The 16,767-nt window shown below is 28.8% G+C and overlaps 1 protein-coding gene across 1 annotated transcript; it reads right to left on the reverse strand.

Annotated features, from left to right (window-relative positions):
* Window positions 1-15,672: 15,672 nt before the first annotated feature.
* On the reverse strand, window positions 15,673-16,541 carry LOC116134384 (replication factor A protein 1-like). Its single transcript, XM_031420059.1, has 3 exons — window positions 16,387-16,541; window positions 15,980-16,274; window positions 15,673-15,903 (listed from the first exon to the last, which is right to left on the reverse strand). The coding sequence occupies exons 1-3, from the start codon at window positions 16,539-16,541 to the stop codon at window positions 15,673-15,675; spliced, it is 681 nt and encodes a 226-aa protein (XP_031275919.1).
* Between the last annotated feature and the right edge of the window lie 226 nt (window positions 16,542-16,767).

Genomic DNA, 16,767 nt, shown 5'->3' on the forward strand with positions numbered 1-16,767 from the left:
TTGTAATGAAATTGGAGGAGATTGAGAAATCTCTTTGGAAGTGTTATGTTATGGCAGGAATTATAGCTTGGTGAGGGAGTTTTCTCCCATTTTGGATGGTTCAAGAGAGGGATAGAAATATAGATAAAGTAGAGTGTATGTATGCACATTAGTTGTTTGATGAAATGCCTAAGAGAAGTAAGAGCATGAGTTGTGAACCTTAATTCTTGCAACATTGCATATTGGCATTTCCTAAGTGCACTAATGAGCATGAACCATCCATATGTATTAATTTTAAAGTTACATTAGAGTAGAGAACTGTGTGACTGAGCTACTCTAATAATAGAAAGAATGAGAAGAATATGAAAAGCGGGATGGTGCTTTGTGATCTCCACCCGATAGTTGTGAAAAGCGGGATGGTGCTTTGTGATCTCCACCCGATAGTTGTGAAAAATGGGTTGGTGCTTGTGATCTCTACCCGAAAGTCACGAAGAATGGGATGGTGCTGTGTGAACCCCACCCGGCCGTGCCTCCGGTAAGATGAGGCCGTGACATATAGCAGAAGCTAAGGAAAAGAGTTGGGTGAAAGAGGAAAAATAAGATGAGTGTAAGGAAAGAATTAGAGTGAGTTACAGGGACAGTCGAGTAGAAGATTTACTTACTAAGCTTATTTCGTGCTCACCCCGTTGTTTTTCTTTGTGATTGCAGGATCTAGGTGAGAACGCGGTTGGATGGGCGTCGGCAAGTGAAGAGCAATAGCTACACTATCTACTGTTTTAATATCATTTTGTAAAAGATATTCTGTTTTGTATAAATGATGTTTATATGTAATAAAAGAAGCATTTTGGGCCCATTTACTTTTGCTACTATACTTATATTCTACTTTATATATCTTTACAAGTACCCTAGTATAAGCAGTTACTACATTTATTAACAATGAAGCTTTAATAATTTGCACTGATTTAAACTTAAAAGCTAAATTAAAAAATGAATTAAAACATAAGAAAACATAATTAAGTGGATTTTGTAGTCAATATATAGTTATGAAAAAAATATTACTTTCGTCTGTTAAATATAAAAAAAAAAAGATAAAACAAAAGACAAAACAATATAAAAAACCTTATTACAAAAGAGATTATAAATATGAATAAAATCTTACGATAAGCCTTATAAAAAGAAAATATCTTCTAATAAGAAAATATCTAAAAAACCTATCACATGTTGGAAATGTAAACAACAAGATCATTATGCAACTAACTGTCCTATGAAAAATCAAATTAAAAAAATTAGAGATAGATTCAGAATTAAAACGACAATTATTAAATATTATTCAGACAGACTCTGAAGAATAATCTAGTTATAATACAGATAATGAAGATATGATTTATCAAATTCAAGAAAATTCTTTTGAAACAATGAGTGAGTCTTCACAAGATTCTGATGATTGTGATCGCATAGGGTCATGCTACTGTGCAATGAAATCAATAAATATGATATCAACCTCTAGACCTAAGTCAATAAATGTTATCACTAAATTAAAAGAATTTTTATTAGATATTATTGATAAACTTCAGGATGAAGATATTAAAAGAGAATATTTATTAAAACTTAAAGAATTAATTTAATCTGAAGAAAAACAAAAAGACGTAGATTCTTATAATTTAAACGATATACTAAAAAGATTTAAAAAAACCTACACAAGTTACTCTTGGTGATTTACAAGAAGAAATTAATAGTATGAAAAATCAAGTCAAAGAATTACAAAAAGATAATTTTGAAATTAAGATAGATTTATTATGCTTAAAAGCCTCTAAAGAAACTATAGGACAACCATCAACCTCAAAATCAGAATTAAAAATTGTTGAAGAAACTGAAGAATCATTTATTAATGAAATCTCTAGAATACAATTTCAAAAATGGCATGTTTATGTTAGGATTAATTTTAATCATGAATTAGATATTATTACACAAGCCTTAATAGACATAGGAGCAAATCAAAATTGTATGAGAGAAGGATTAATTCCAACAAAATATTATAATTGTTTCTATATATATATAATATATATATATAATATATATATATATAATAATTATTATTCTAATAGCATTAACACTACACTACTATCAACTCGCTACTGCTACTTCCTAATCTCCTTAAGAAATTAGACATCTTTAAAACAATTCTAACCTAAAAGTTTCAGTTTCTCTCCTAGATCACGGGACCCCAAGGTATGGGACCACCTCTAGGACCACCTAACACGGCTGACCAATAGTTCCAGGCTGACCAAGCACAACCTAGAATCAATTTTAGAGTTCTTCTAGATTAAAACCTTCTAGATTACCTAATCCTTAATTAACTAAAGAAAGTGCATGGATGAACAGTAAACTGCTACAGTGTTCAAACAGTAAACTGCTACGGCATGAACAGTACAGTGAACAATGATAAACAGTGACTGAGAACAGTAATTTTGAACAGTATTTGCTATAGTACTTTGGTAATGACAGTTAATTTTTGAAGTTTTTAATCCTAATTCCTCACTTCTAATGACTCTTGGCTCTGATACCATATAGGCTAGGATCATTAAAAATTGAAAATATAATTCAAGTTGATGAGTAAAATGAATGAAGTGTAAATAAATGTGTTATGTTTTGATAAATATGGAAAATAAATGAGATGAATATAAAAAAGTAATGATGAAACAAAAATACTGAAGGAAACTTACAAGTATCGAAGTTTTGATGAAAAACGGTTATTGCTTGATGACTTTTTTAAGTATTTTCAAAGGACACTAAATTTTGCTCTCTCACTTTTGATCTCTTGTTTTTTTCTCTGTTTTTGCATTCTGCTCTTGCATTCTATTGATACATATTTATACTACAAAAGAACAGATTCAAATACTTTGAATTCGTCTTCTTTTACAGTACAGAATAAAAGATAAAATAGTTGATAAATTGATAATTTATATGTAGGGCAGTTAAAAAGTGTGTGTATATATTATGGGCAGTTAAAAAGTGGTATATATATATTTATTTATTTATTTGTATACATAAAATAAATATGACAGTAATTTTGAATAGTATTTTGCTACAGTGACTACGGTAATGGATGTTAATTTGTGCGGTTTTTTTGTTCCTAATTCATCACTTCTAATTTCTCTTGGCTCTGATACCATATAAGTAGGATCATTAAAATCTTGAGAATGTAATATAATTCAATATATATTTCAAAGTAGATAAATGATATGAATAGTAAATGATTTTGTAATAATAAATGTGAAAGGAAATGAAATATGTAAAATCTGAAAGAAATCAAATAATGAGTAACAACTTACAAGTATAAGCTTTGATGAAGAAACTGTTATTGCTTGATGAGTTTTTACAAAATGTTTTTCAAAGGACAATTTTGCTCTCTCACTTTTTTGCTCTCTTGTTTTCTCTCTTTTTTCGCATTCTCTTGCAATCTAAATGATACATATTTATACTACAAAATAGCGGATTTCAAATACATTTGAATCCATCTTCATTATATATACAGAAAAAATATAAAGTAGTTGATAAACTGATGAGCTGTCTTGATTACGTGTCATAAATTATTGAGAACTTGTCTTGATATTGGCCGAAAAAATGATCTTGCTGATAAGGAGAATCTTGAAAATTGATATCACCGAGATTGAACACATGATAAAGCTAGTGTTGAGTCATTGTCCTTTATTGAAATCATAATTATTATGAACATTGCATATAGTCATTCTTCGTCTTGATTGCTGGTGACTTAGTGTTGTTTGAATCTGCTTTTTGAGATGAGGAAGATCCAATGGCCATAATTTTTGTCCATATCTTGAGGGTTTGGCATTGAGCCAACTCAGCCAATTTTAATTTTTGCGTCAGAAATGTTGATTTTGTTGAGGTTGACATAATGAGGGTGTTGAGAAATCCATATCTGCACGCTGGAGGCTAACATTTTAGATGGAAAGCTAGGCCACCATTTATAAGAGAATTTTCTCTGTAATTCTCTGAATTTTGGAGGAAGAGTGTAGTGATATAAAATTGCCAACTCATTATCCATGTTATTAGAAATTGCTGGAAAATGCTAGCAAAGGTTCTTCACTGTTTATTGAAAATTTTGGCAAATATTTCCCAAACTGAAGGTGGGAGAATTTTTTCATTTAAAACCGAAAAATTGAACCATTGTTGAAACCATTTGGAAAAGTTTTTGGACAAGTTTTGTCAAATATAAAGAACCAAGAATGTGTTGTTGAAATCAACAAAAGTAAAAACTGGGCTTTTTGATAATCTTTATAGGAAAATTCTTGAGAATAAGGTTTCAGAAATTGGCATTTTTTTAAATTCCAATACGCCAATCTTGTGGTCTCAAGACTTTTTATTTTGCATTTTGACAAAGCAATTTTATTTGGATCATTTTTATCTAGATTTGGGTAATTTCAATTGAATCGGTATCAACTAAAATAAATTCATAAAAAGTTCTTGTTTTTAAAGATCATCAGAAATAAATACAAATATGAGAGAAATTTTTTATAAGGTTTCTTGAAAAGTTTGTCCCCAGAATTCGGTTCAATAATACAAATTGATTGGGTTATTCTTTTTCAATGTATTGAAGGTCGGATAATGCTAATAGTTTGGATGGAGAGGTGAATAAGATGTTGGTAGGTAGGCTTGTTGGTATTTTTTGGTGGTGATGAGAAACATATTCTTCATCTAGAAAGTGAGCGATTTGGTTGGGTAATAATGGTTTTCCATTTATTGGGTTTTGAAGTTTTGATTGTGGGGTAAAGGTTGGGGAGGTGGTAGCATCACATACGATGCTTTTGATTTTTGTATTTTGGGGTTTGAGGGAGTGCCCCTCTTTCCTCGCTTTCTCTCAGAAAATTCTTGTTCTGAAAGTTTATGAGAGAGAGACTATTAGAGTAAAATATTTTGACCTTTGCATTTCATTGAAAACATGATTTTGAAACTTTTTAAATTTAATGCAAGTTGAAAACACGTTTTTGTAATGCAAGCATCCAAAATTTTTCTAGTATCGGGCCCATTCTTTGTAGGAATAATTTCTAGACTCACAAATTTTGTAATAGTATTTATCTTAGATATTGAATATTTTTTAAATTACTAATGTCTTTTACTAATGGAGGATTAACAAATTCAAATGTTACTTTTAATCCTAAAATATTTTTTGTAATTCCTTTATTGTTACATGGAAAAGGGTAATTTTGAATAATAAAGGGGTACCTAATTAACTCTTGATCTCTTTTGCTAGATAAAATATTTTTAATACAAAAATTTTGTATACATATATGAGCATTAGATAATTTATAATTAATGTTAATTGTTGACCGTTAGCTGCATATATCTTTCTTTTGTTTTTTCATAATATTTTGTTGGAATTAATCCTTCTCTTATACAATTTTGATCTGCTCCTGTGTCTACTAAGGCTTGTGTAATAATTCTATTTATGAATAATATTAATCCTAATATAAACATACCATTTTTGAAATTGTATTCTAGAGATTTCATTAATAAATGATTCTTCTTTTTCTTCAATAATTTGTAAATCTGATTTTGAGATTGATGGTTGTCCTATATTTTTTTAGAGGCTTTTTATATTAAAATCTGTCTTAATTTCAAAATTATCTTTTTGTAATTCTTGACTTGATTTTTCATACTATTATTTCTTCTTGTAAATCACTTAGAGTAACTTGTGTGGGTTTATCAAATCTTTTTAATATGTTTTTTACATTATAAGATCTACATCTTTGTGTTTTTCTTCATAAATAATTCTTTAAGTTTTAAAAATATTCTCTTTTAATTCTCATCCTGAATTTTATCAATAATTCTAATAAAATTCTTTGATTTAGTGATAACATTTATTGACTTAGGTCTAGAGTTGAATTCATTTTTATGATTTCATTGCACAGTAGCATGACCCTATGCATCACAATCATCAGAACTTGCGAAGACTCACTCATTGTTTCAGAAGAGTTTTTTTTTTTAATTTGATAAATCATATCTTCATTATTTGTTTATAACTAGATTCTTCTTCATAGACTGTTTGAATAATATTTAATAATTTTGTGTTTAATTCTAAATCTATCTCTAATTTTTTAATTTGATTTTTCATAGGACAATTAGTTGCATATGACCTTGTTTTTTACAGTTCCACATGTGATAAGTTTTTTTTTTAGATATTTTAGAAGATTTTTTCTTTTTATAAGGCTTATCATAAGATTTTTTTCATATTTATAATCTCTTTTGAATAAGGTTTTCTATATTGTTTTTTTTTTTTAATCTTTTTTGTACTTAACAGAGGAGGTAATATTTTTTCATAACCATATTGACTACAAAATCCACTTAATTTTGTTTTCTTATGTTTTAATTCACTTTTTAATTTACTTTTAATTTTAAATCAGTGCAAATTATTACAATTCATCGTTTAATAAACCTAATTAGATCTCCATAAGTTAATTTTCATAAGGTATATTCCCTCAATTTTTTTTTATAATGCATTTTAATAGTTTTGATTAATAATCTAGGTAGACCATCTACGAATCTTTCTTTCCAATAGGTTTCCACAGTCTGTTCTTGTGAATACTTTTTGTAAAAACATATCCTTATACCTCTAAAATCTGCCATTGTGGACATCTTAAGTCATAATATTCTTGTGATCTTTTTTGAAAACTTGTTGGGTCTCCTACAAAGCTTTTAGTTGCAAGATTAATGTAAAGACCGAATCTTCTTCTTTTGTTCATACTCGATTTGACAGTACCTTCTGTTTTAATTTTTCTAATCTTTTTGTGTTGCATGTAATTAATTTTCAATAGCTTCTATTAAATCATTATCCCACCATTTTTTTAGCATTCCTGTGAATCCTGAAACTAATATTTTTGCTATTTGGTGATCAGTGTTTTCGTGGACTTTATGGGCTAATGCTACCATTGTCATTCTTGTAAAATATTTAATATTTGATGTTCATATAATCCATCTATATTCCATTCATCTATTCCCGTTCCATTATCGGTAGATCTTAATAATTGAGTTACATCTTCGAATTGTATCTAAGAAGGAAGGTCTTGGGTAATAATTTCGAGTTTTAGGATTTTTCATATTAGTTCTCATTTTATTAATAGATAAGTGTTTGAAAGTCTTGATTTATTCTTCTATAGGGTTGATTCTGTAAGAACATTAATGTTTGATTTTGAAGGTGATATTCATTAAGTTTTTTGCTAATTTTTTCTAGAATAGTATTGTGATTATTGAATTTTATTATTTTTTTCAAAAAATGGTTTAACATAGTTTTGTGATAAGAGTTGTTGAATTGAATGTTGAATTTCCTAATTCTACTATCCCTTCTCAGGGTTTTTGAAATTTTGTGATTATATGTGTATATTATCTTCTATCCTATTCATTTGTTGACTATAGTGTGAGATTTGATTAGAGTAATTGTTTTGATGTTCATATTTTAATAATGTCTCTTAAAGTTGGTTGTTTTTATCATCCTCATTTTTAATTTTTTTAAAGGGTGATGCTATTATTTCCGCCTGTTGATGTTCTATTTTAAATTTCTTCTAAAGGTAGATGTACAGTGTAGTTTTTATTTGTTGATGTTTGCCAATTTTTTGTTGTATTAGTGGTTACAAAAATGTTTTCTTTTCACTTAAATTTTGATAATATTTTCTATTTCTAACCATTAAAGAAATAATATTTTGTTTTAATTTTCTTGTGTATTGTACCTTCAATCTAAGGGTATTTTGTTCTTCTGGTTTAAATGTTGTAAAGAAAATTTGTCTCTTTTATTATGTTTCTGGATGAATTCTTGTTTAATAATTCTTTGTTATTTCAAAGGTTTAGTTATTGTATTATTTACCTATATTTCCTAATACTTCTGATTTGTTTTGTGAACTAGGTGGACTTGATGTGTTTCATATGCTGGTTTTGGTACAAGAGGGGAGTAATTTACTCCTACTATTTACTTGAACTTGCTGATGAGGGCCTAGTGTAGTAATTTGTTCAATCCTAGGGTTTGTGATGATTTTGTTAGTAATTATGGGTTGATTTTGCTCTAAGGAGGTTTCTGTAAATTTTATCTTATTGTACATCTGGTTCTTGTATTATTTGTTGTATTTCAGATTCATTTTGATCATGTAAAGTTTTGGAGGGCATAATTTTTCTAATTTCCAATCTGTTTATTTAATAATTTCTCCCAGACTAATCTTTTTGGTGTAAAGTTTTAGTTTTTGTTCTATCGGCTTCCATAATCACCGTGTGTCCTAGTGAAACATCATAGTGGCTCTTGGACTAATTGTGGTTTCATACTTTGTAATAATCCTATATATTAATGCTACGGTTGGGCTTTATCTGATAAGTAAGATTAGAAGCTTCTAAGTTAATAGTTAATGCAGACAATATTGTTGAATCAATAATCCTATTGTAAAGTTTGGATAACAATCAAAATAACTGACCACTTTCCAAATTAGAATTTCATACGCAAAAGTCAAAACTTCTGGCTGAGTTGGCTCAATGCCAAACCACTCAAGATATGGACAAAATCATGTATGTGTGGACAAAATAAGTGATGAGCAGTATTGAACATGTGATAAAGCTGGTGCTGAGTCATTGTCCTTCCTTTTTTGAAATCACACACACACACACAATTAGGAGTCCTTTGAATCACATAATTATTTTATACTATATTTATAAATGCAATGAATTTTACGTCAGCATTTATTTATAAGATCAGATTCATCTCAATTACAGTTTATTAAGAGCATACGTAATGAGCAAATTAAATTTACAAAAATTCTGATTAATAGTTCAATAATCTTATATTTTTAAAATCTTTATATTTTTTTTAAACAATAATGAACACATGAAGTTCATAATTAATTATAGTTGTTAAATTTTTAAATATTTTGTTACTATTTTAAATGAATACAATAAGTTTATTATCAGTGGAATTATGTCCGAGTTGGAACTTTTTCGCTTGATTAAAATGTTGCCGTTTAACATGTTCATCGTCTTTAAAACAAATGTGGATTAAGGGCATTTTTTTGGTTGACTTTGTAAACAGAGTTGTACTTCAAAAGCTTTTCTATGTCTCAATAAACTGAATTAGAATACTTTATTGACTAAATTGATGTTTTTTACAAGGCTCACATGCGTTCAATTTTGTTCTTACCTGTATACCAACATTTGTGGGTAAACTTCAGTTTTCCGAATAGTTTTTATTATTTTCATTTTCTGTCTACTATGTCGATTATAGAAATTCCTAGCACAGTTACCTATGATGATCTTTTGAATTTCTGAACTATTACATATCCCTAACGATTTTGATTGTTGCCATGCGATGGTTAAATTTTTTATAAATTCGAAGCCCTACCTGGGTTTTTTACGTTTTTCGAACTTTTATGCGGTGTGGTCTTGCTCCTCCTTCTCTCCATTTTTCGAAGAAGTTATGATTTCTATAATGTTACGCCTAGTCAACTCATCCCAATGCTTGGAAAATAGTTTTGGGTTTTGAGCTCTATGTTTGATGCACATGCTAACCCATGTTTTATATTTTTACACTACTTTATGTACTGAAAAGAGGGCGAATAGTCCATTTTATTTTATCGGGTAGGAGGGATGAGTATTGTTACAGATTGTCCAATAAAGTGGAGGATGGATGATGATATTTTTTATTGAGTTGTAAAAAAGGATGGGGTGGATTACCCACTAATGGACAAAAGCTACAGTACCACCACCTAATGATTTCGGTAAAATAGATGTGAATGAACCTGCATCAAAACATTGGGAGAATTTTTTTGTGATCACAAACATTGATGTTTTCGATATGTTGAGAATACCGATGCTTCAATTCAAAGAGGTATTGTATTTTTTATATGATTGATTTTCATTTATTTATTACTGTTTCTTACATAGCTTTTTTTTTTTTTTTTTTTTTTGTTTAAAGTGGATCTTGAAAAGCTTCCCCAAATTGCAATAGCTTCAATACAACTTCAACAACCAAATTGATTGATCCTGTTTCTTCAGGACCATATACATTAGAAATCGAAGACAAAGATGAAGATATAGAAGACTTGCCATTATTATTAGGTAAGCAATAAAAAAGCGTTGTAATGAAAAGGTGGAGTTTAAATTCCTCACAACAGTTAAAGACAATGTCTAAAATAGATCTTGAAGAACTTACATCAGATCATGTCAATTATGTGATTTAATTGATAATTTGGTTTACTTTTACTTTATCAAAATTTTTATATTATTTTTGTTGTTGTTGACATGTTTTCGGATAGGTGGATTCATGGCTTATTGGAAACCAGAGTTGTGGATGGTCTCCGATAAGGTCATTGCAAATTTGAACAACCAAAAAAAATTTGTTGTTCATAGGGAAAAATTACGGTGGAAAAGAGGATATAGAAAACAGCTAGTAGAAACAGTGAATGAGTTAAAGTTAATAACGAGAAATATCAGTTATTGAACAATCATGTTCAAATGCGAAGTTAGAAAATGATGTTCCTGAAGAAATGAGAAAGAATTGTTGACTTCCAATAGCAAGGTAAATCTACCCTTGTTACTTTGAAAAGGAAAGAGATAAAGCTTCTGATGTTGTCTCATGCATGTTCTTGAATACTCGAGAAGCCTCTTGTAATGCATTAAGATCGAGATATTTCAAATGAAGACTTTTAGTTTCTTAGATAATTTGATTCTGCAAAATAAGAGACAAACAGTCTTACACTAATGTTTAGTCTGATGTTCCTCATCCCTAATGCACCGTATTCGATAAGACTTGTACAACTAATTTTCATAATTTTTATTGTCAATGTTAATATATTAGATATGTTTGTAAAATTTTCCAATATATTATTGCCAAACTGTGTGGGAGCTATTCTAACCGCTATATTTGATTAATGACTGGTTTCACCTCTTAAGAACATTAATTTGGTTGTTTTTGCAAATATTGAATACTGCTATTGCCATATTGCTAACCAATTGTTTACACAACACAAAAAATTTCAAACAGTAAATGAAAAAAAACAATTTATAATGAGAATAGAGATTTATTTAATAATTTTAATATAAAAAATGTGTGCATTGCTGTTATATTATCAACCGTGCAGTCGATGTTGTAGGTCTAGTTCTATACTCATTTGATCAAAGTTTCCGATTCTTCTTTTTTGAGATCGACTGAATACTCCCGTTTATTAAGATCAACAACATAAGCATAGCATGCATCATCCACAATTTCAAACAAAGCATGAATCATATCGTTGCATTTTGTCTTGTACCATTTAGATACTAAGTTGCTGTGAACATTGGGTAGTATTTCTTTGAACTCATTTGTCTATCACCATGCTGCAGCACAAGTTTAAAAAAACAATGAATTTAATAAATATTTAAACGTGCTAGAAATAAAGTTGCATTATATTGCACAAAATTTGTATTACCCATCTCTGATGTCCTCCCATTCCAATCGCTCTTCATCTACAGAAAGCAAAGTGTCCTTTGCTTTGAGACTAAAACAACAACAACTAAAATTCATGACATCGATTATTGAATTCATGGCTTCTCTGATTTTTGTTCTCGTATGTATTTATATTGGTAACCTGTGGTCGATGTCTTTCAGAATCCGCTTCAAGTCTTCTTTCTTCAGGCCATTATCGAACCAATTAAGTAAAAGTGATATGAAAGTCTACAAACGTATGAAAGCTATATGACTATAATTGGGATTGAACTTATGTGCACATACAGTCTGAGAACAACTTAAATAAGAAGAGAAAACGAACATAAGGAAATCAAATAGACATGTCCTATTAAATGAATACAATGATTGAAGAACCCCAAAATATCAAAAGCCAACCGAGGTGATATGTATTGGCTCGAAACATTGCATTGGTTTAATAGATGATTACACCTGGAAAACCAACAGAGAAATACTAATAAATAAGTATTGATAAAAAAAAAATTGATCGATAATTTCAAAGGAAACATAATATATATTTTGTTAAATTAATAATAGTAAAGAAACAATGTTAATAACTGGATTGATCAATCAGTTGTTTCATACAGTGATTACAGTTTGATATTAGCATACAATTTGCTCACAATATTGTATTATAATAAATTTATTCAATTGATGACCAAGGGTTATAGTTCAATTAACAATAAATGTTTATAAAGATTACCAACTTAATTATATGAAACTGTAAGTTAAAGTAATTTTTTATTTTAATTTGGTTGATGGTTTTATATTTAGTTAAATAAAGTATTAAATCACTAACTACATTTTAGTATTTCATTCAACTTATGTTTGGCCAATTGACCTTATTCAATTAAAATATTCCACCTTATTTTTGCAATATCTAACAATAATGTTGTTCGATTAGTCCTAAAAAAATTATATTATTTTATTAAAAAGTACACCTGCTATTTCAAAAACATCGTCCAATCGTTTTCTACAGTCAGCGGATTAATAGTCATTTATGTTTCATTAATATATTCTTTTATGATTTCGTCTATTTAATGCATTTTCTATTTTTTTAAGTTCTGTTCATTCCATTCTCTATCGAACATGCTGTAGTGTAATCGTTCGGCTTTCTCTTACGTCAGTGCTGATTTTCTTTTGAAGAGGCTTGGAACTTTAGGTTGATGTCTTCTACATTGCCGATTCAGTTATTTTATATCACATCCCTCTTTTTAATACTACTCTTTGTTTTTGGTAGTAGTTTCATCTATTTGTTTGTGCAATTTATCGTTAAAATTTGTTTATTGTTATAGTATACAGTCGTATTTGATGGCCATTCCTATGAATCAAGTTATTTTATGCAATTATAAGACCATAAAAAAATGGGTTCAACGTTATAAAAAATGAAAACCTAGGTTTATGATTTTTTTTTTTTCTATTGATAAGAAATTAATACTTGAAGGGTCACAAAAAAAAAAAAAAAAAAAAAAAAAAAAATTGTTACATTTAGTTTTAAAGAGAATTTGTTGTTTCAGCAATTTACATGTTTGAGATAATGATGTTTTGTTTTGTTTTTTCTTTTTTTTTTCAACTATTTGCTTTTCTTCTTAATATATTTCAGTTTCATATTTGCTCTACTTTATTATGTAATCTTGGTAGAATGGAAAAAATGAATCAATCATCAAAGATGGTACAATCACAATCTAAGGTTAAAGAAAATGCAAGGAATCTATCTTCAAAAATTAAACGGAAGCAAGGTACTAGGGGTCCTAAGGCACTCTGTAAGACTTCAAGGAAGAGTTGTGGATAGTCACAATGATGACTTTCAACGTCTGATAGATTCGGTGGTTTATACAGACAGCAACCAAGATGACGAATTGCAATCATCTCAGCAGATGGAACAGGTTGAACCAAGTAACACAATTAAAATTTTGAAAGGAAAAGTTGACCACTTAATACAACTAATCAAAAATTAGCAAACCAAATACATAGATTTGTACTTCAAATCCCAAAAGAAGGTATAGAGAGTACAGTAGAATATCATTCGCTTTTTTGGATAACTTCAATTGTTATATCTATTTAAGTACTATTAATGATATTGTTTTCACTCAAACGCAGGTTGAAACCTTAACAAAAGAAAATCATCAGTTGGCTTTGAACTACAAAATGCATCTGGGAAACTTGAAGCAGTATGATTTCTGCACATTATTAATCAAATATGTTGTTGTATCACTTTTATAATTTTAAAAGGTTTTTATAGCAAAATAATATGTCTTTCAACAAACTATATGTTATATATGAAATTGGTGAAATGAATTTGAACACTTGAGAAGATCAGAAAAATTGTGTTTATTTTGTTTGCTTGCAAATAGAGAAATACACTGGATTATGTTTGGAATTGATGAACAAACGAAAGGACACAATCTTGCCAGCAAATTCAACAGAAGTTCAAGATGCAGTCAATGTATCCTCTCAACCTACACATGAGCAACAACCTCATCATGGAGGTAGACCTCCATCAGGCAAGAGAAAGAATATTCACAAATGAAGACCCAATTCGCTTGTGTGTTTAATCTATTGAATACGAGATGAACCCTTTATCAAAATTTCAATGTTGTTTCTTTTGGATTGCTTTTATAGTTTTTATGTCTACTTGAAAAGTGCTTGTAGTCACTTTTTTGCTATTTATTTCCTCTTTCCTCTCTTGTGATGCGCCTAACATGTTTGTGTAAGAATGGTCTAATTATATTTTTAGGATCATCACCTTGTACAATTGATATTATTTTTGCAGACATATCTTTGATATTCAAGGTCAGTATTTTGTAGTGAATCGTGTATGATATTTAATATCACTTGAATATTATCAAGATCAACTATTTAAACTTAAAATTTATACTAACCTTCCGTAATTTCTATAACTTATATTCATTTTCAAGTTTGACATTGACTGCTAAAACTTTTCTCACAGTATAGGATTCATATATTTCTTTCAAATCAATAAACCTTAGCCTAGTTTTGAAAACAAACGCCTATTCACACAGTTCATTCAAAGGCTTTGTTTGTTTAATAGTTGAGAACATGATAATCCAATTAATTTTTGGGCTACTATATCAAACATTATAAAAGTTACTTCCGCAATTCCGTCTGACATACTCATATCTACCTTTTACTTGTTATAACATTAATCAAACATCATTATAAATCATAATAAACTTAATAAACAATTATATAACTTATTTGAGGAGGTTTTGATTCCTTGTTGCAATTTTAAACAATAATGAAACTATGAATTAACTTTTGCTAATTTCTTTTGCAGTTAATAGTTATTATTTATTCATCTCCGTTTTCAAGGAAATATTCATGTACTTTACTAAAATTAAATCGAGAATGGTCCTATTGTTGAACGAACCATAAACATATGTTATACTTATTTTATTCATTTAAAATAGTATCAAAAAACTTAATAATTTGAAAACTCTAATTAATTAGAAATTTCATAGTTTCATTATTGTTTAAAAAAAAAATAATAAAGATTTTCAAATATAAAAGTATATCGAACTATTAATGTTGTGATAATTTATCTTAAAAAAATTGTATTTCCTCAATAATGTATTACTTGTCAATAAACTATAATTCAAACAAATCTGATCCTATAAAAAATATTGACATAAAATTCATCGCATTTATAAATACACAGATAAATACTTACATGAATTTCAAGGGACAGTATACATTTAATTCTTTCACAGTAACATCTATGAAGTAATTTACTGTCTGCTTCGATTCAAAATATCAAAACTAAACCATAACATTTTATACTAATTGTAATAAAGAATATGTCGAACCTAGAATTATACCTAATTATTAATGACCTTTTTGTATTTCTTTTGTTGTTATGTGTTATATAATTTGATGATGTTTCATATTCCAACCATACATTGTTCATAGAGTCAAATGTTCAATTTTGTTATTCCTGAGTAAAGGGTGTGATATTTTTTTTTTTTTTACGCGAAATAATTTGTTTATTGTTTTATTGAAATCTATGAATGTAGATGGATTGTGGTTTAATGTTATATTTATTAATGTTGGCATCCATCAACCAAGACAAAACATTTTCACAAATGAAGTCCCAATTACATTATATACTTAATCTATCAAATGTGACATGATCACTTTATCAAGTCTTCAACCTTTTTTTTAGGTTGCTTTTGTAACCCTTATTGCTACTTGAAATTAACATTCTCATCGTCACTTTCTTTATGCTTATTTCCTCGTTCTCTCTCTTTTGATGTGTCTAACATGTCTGTACAAGAATTGTCTATACTGTTTTTAGGATCATCACCTTGTACCCTTGCTACCATTTTTCTAGACATATCTTTGATTTTTGGTGTCAGTATTTCGCATTCAGTCATGTTTGATGTCGAGGATTGTGATCCATATTCTCCATTATTTGCCTGTTGTTTTTTATAAAGCATTGATATCACTCAATATTATGAAAATGAACTATTTAAGATTAAAAATTATACTGACCTTTTGCAATTCTCGCAACTTATATTCATCTTCAAGTTTCTCATCAATCACGAAAAGTTTCGTCATAGTGTAAGATTCATATCCTTCCTTCAGATCCATAACTCTCAACTGGATTTTGAAAACGAACATCTGTCCAAACAGCTCATTTAAAGCTTTTGGGATATTTTTTTGATCATTACCTTGTTTGTTCAATAGTTGAGAACATGATAACCCAACCAATCTCTGGGTCACTGTATCAAACAATATAAAAGTTGCTTCGACAGTTCCATCAGACACTTTCATCTCTACCTCGTACCTATTATAACATTAACTAAACATCATTATAAATCAATGTCTGAAATTGAATGTACTTGTCATTGCATTGACAATATGTAATTATAAACAGTAAAAAATAAACAATGATATACCTCATCTGAGGAGATTTCGATTCCTCGTTGCATTTGTCACAATATAAATAGGTATTAATACCAAGAATTTCCTTCTTGCAATAGGTGCAAGACTTGTAACACCAACCATATCTATCATCAACTTCAGTTATCTTGGCCTTAATTATGTACTCCATCACCTATTCAAATGTAATTTTTGTTCACAAACTATGTTATAATAATCAGTTTAACGTTTTAGTGAATACTGTGCCTCATCAACATTATGCCACACGAGATTGGTAACATGTTTCAGTGATGTTCTATTCTCAAACATTTCCTTCTCAATTGGAACTTGATTCAAAATTTTCTTTTGCAATTAAATTATGAGCAGAATTCCTTTTCTGAAATAAGAAAGAGTATATA

This window comes from Pistacia vera, unplaced genomic scaffold (assembly GCF_008641045.1).
Source record: "Pistacia vera cultivar Batoury unplaced genomic scaffold, PisVer_v2 Contig287, whole genome shotgun sequence".
Lineage (NCBI taxonomy): Eukaryota > Viridiplantae > Streptophyta > Magnoliopsida > Sapindales > Anacardiaceae > Pistacia > Pistacia vera.

What these genes read in the sequence shown, in the direction of transcription:
- LOC116134384 (XM_031420059.1), bottom strand. Translation starts at nt 16,541, where the DNA reads ATGGAGTACATAATTAAGGCCAAGATAACTGAAGTTGATGATAGATAT. An exon ending in TCGAAATCTCCTCAGATGAG is followed by an intron (nt 16,275 to 16,386) that starts GTATATCATTGT and finishes ATGTTATAATAG; the next exon opens with GTACGAGGTAGAGATGAAAG. An exon ending in AGTTGCGAGAATTGCAAAAG is followed by an intron (nt 15,904 to 15,979) that starts GTCAGTATAATT and finishes AAAAAACAACAG; the next exon opens with GCAAATAATGGAGAATATGG.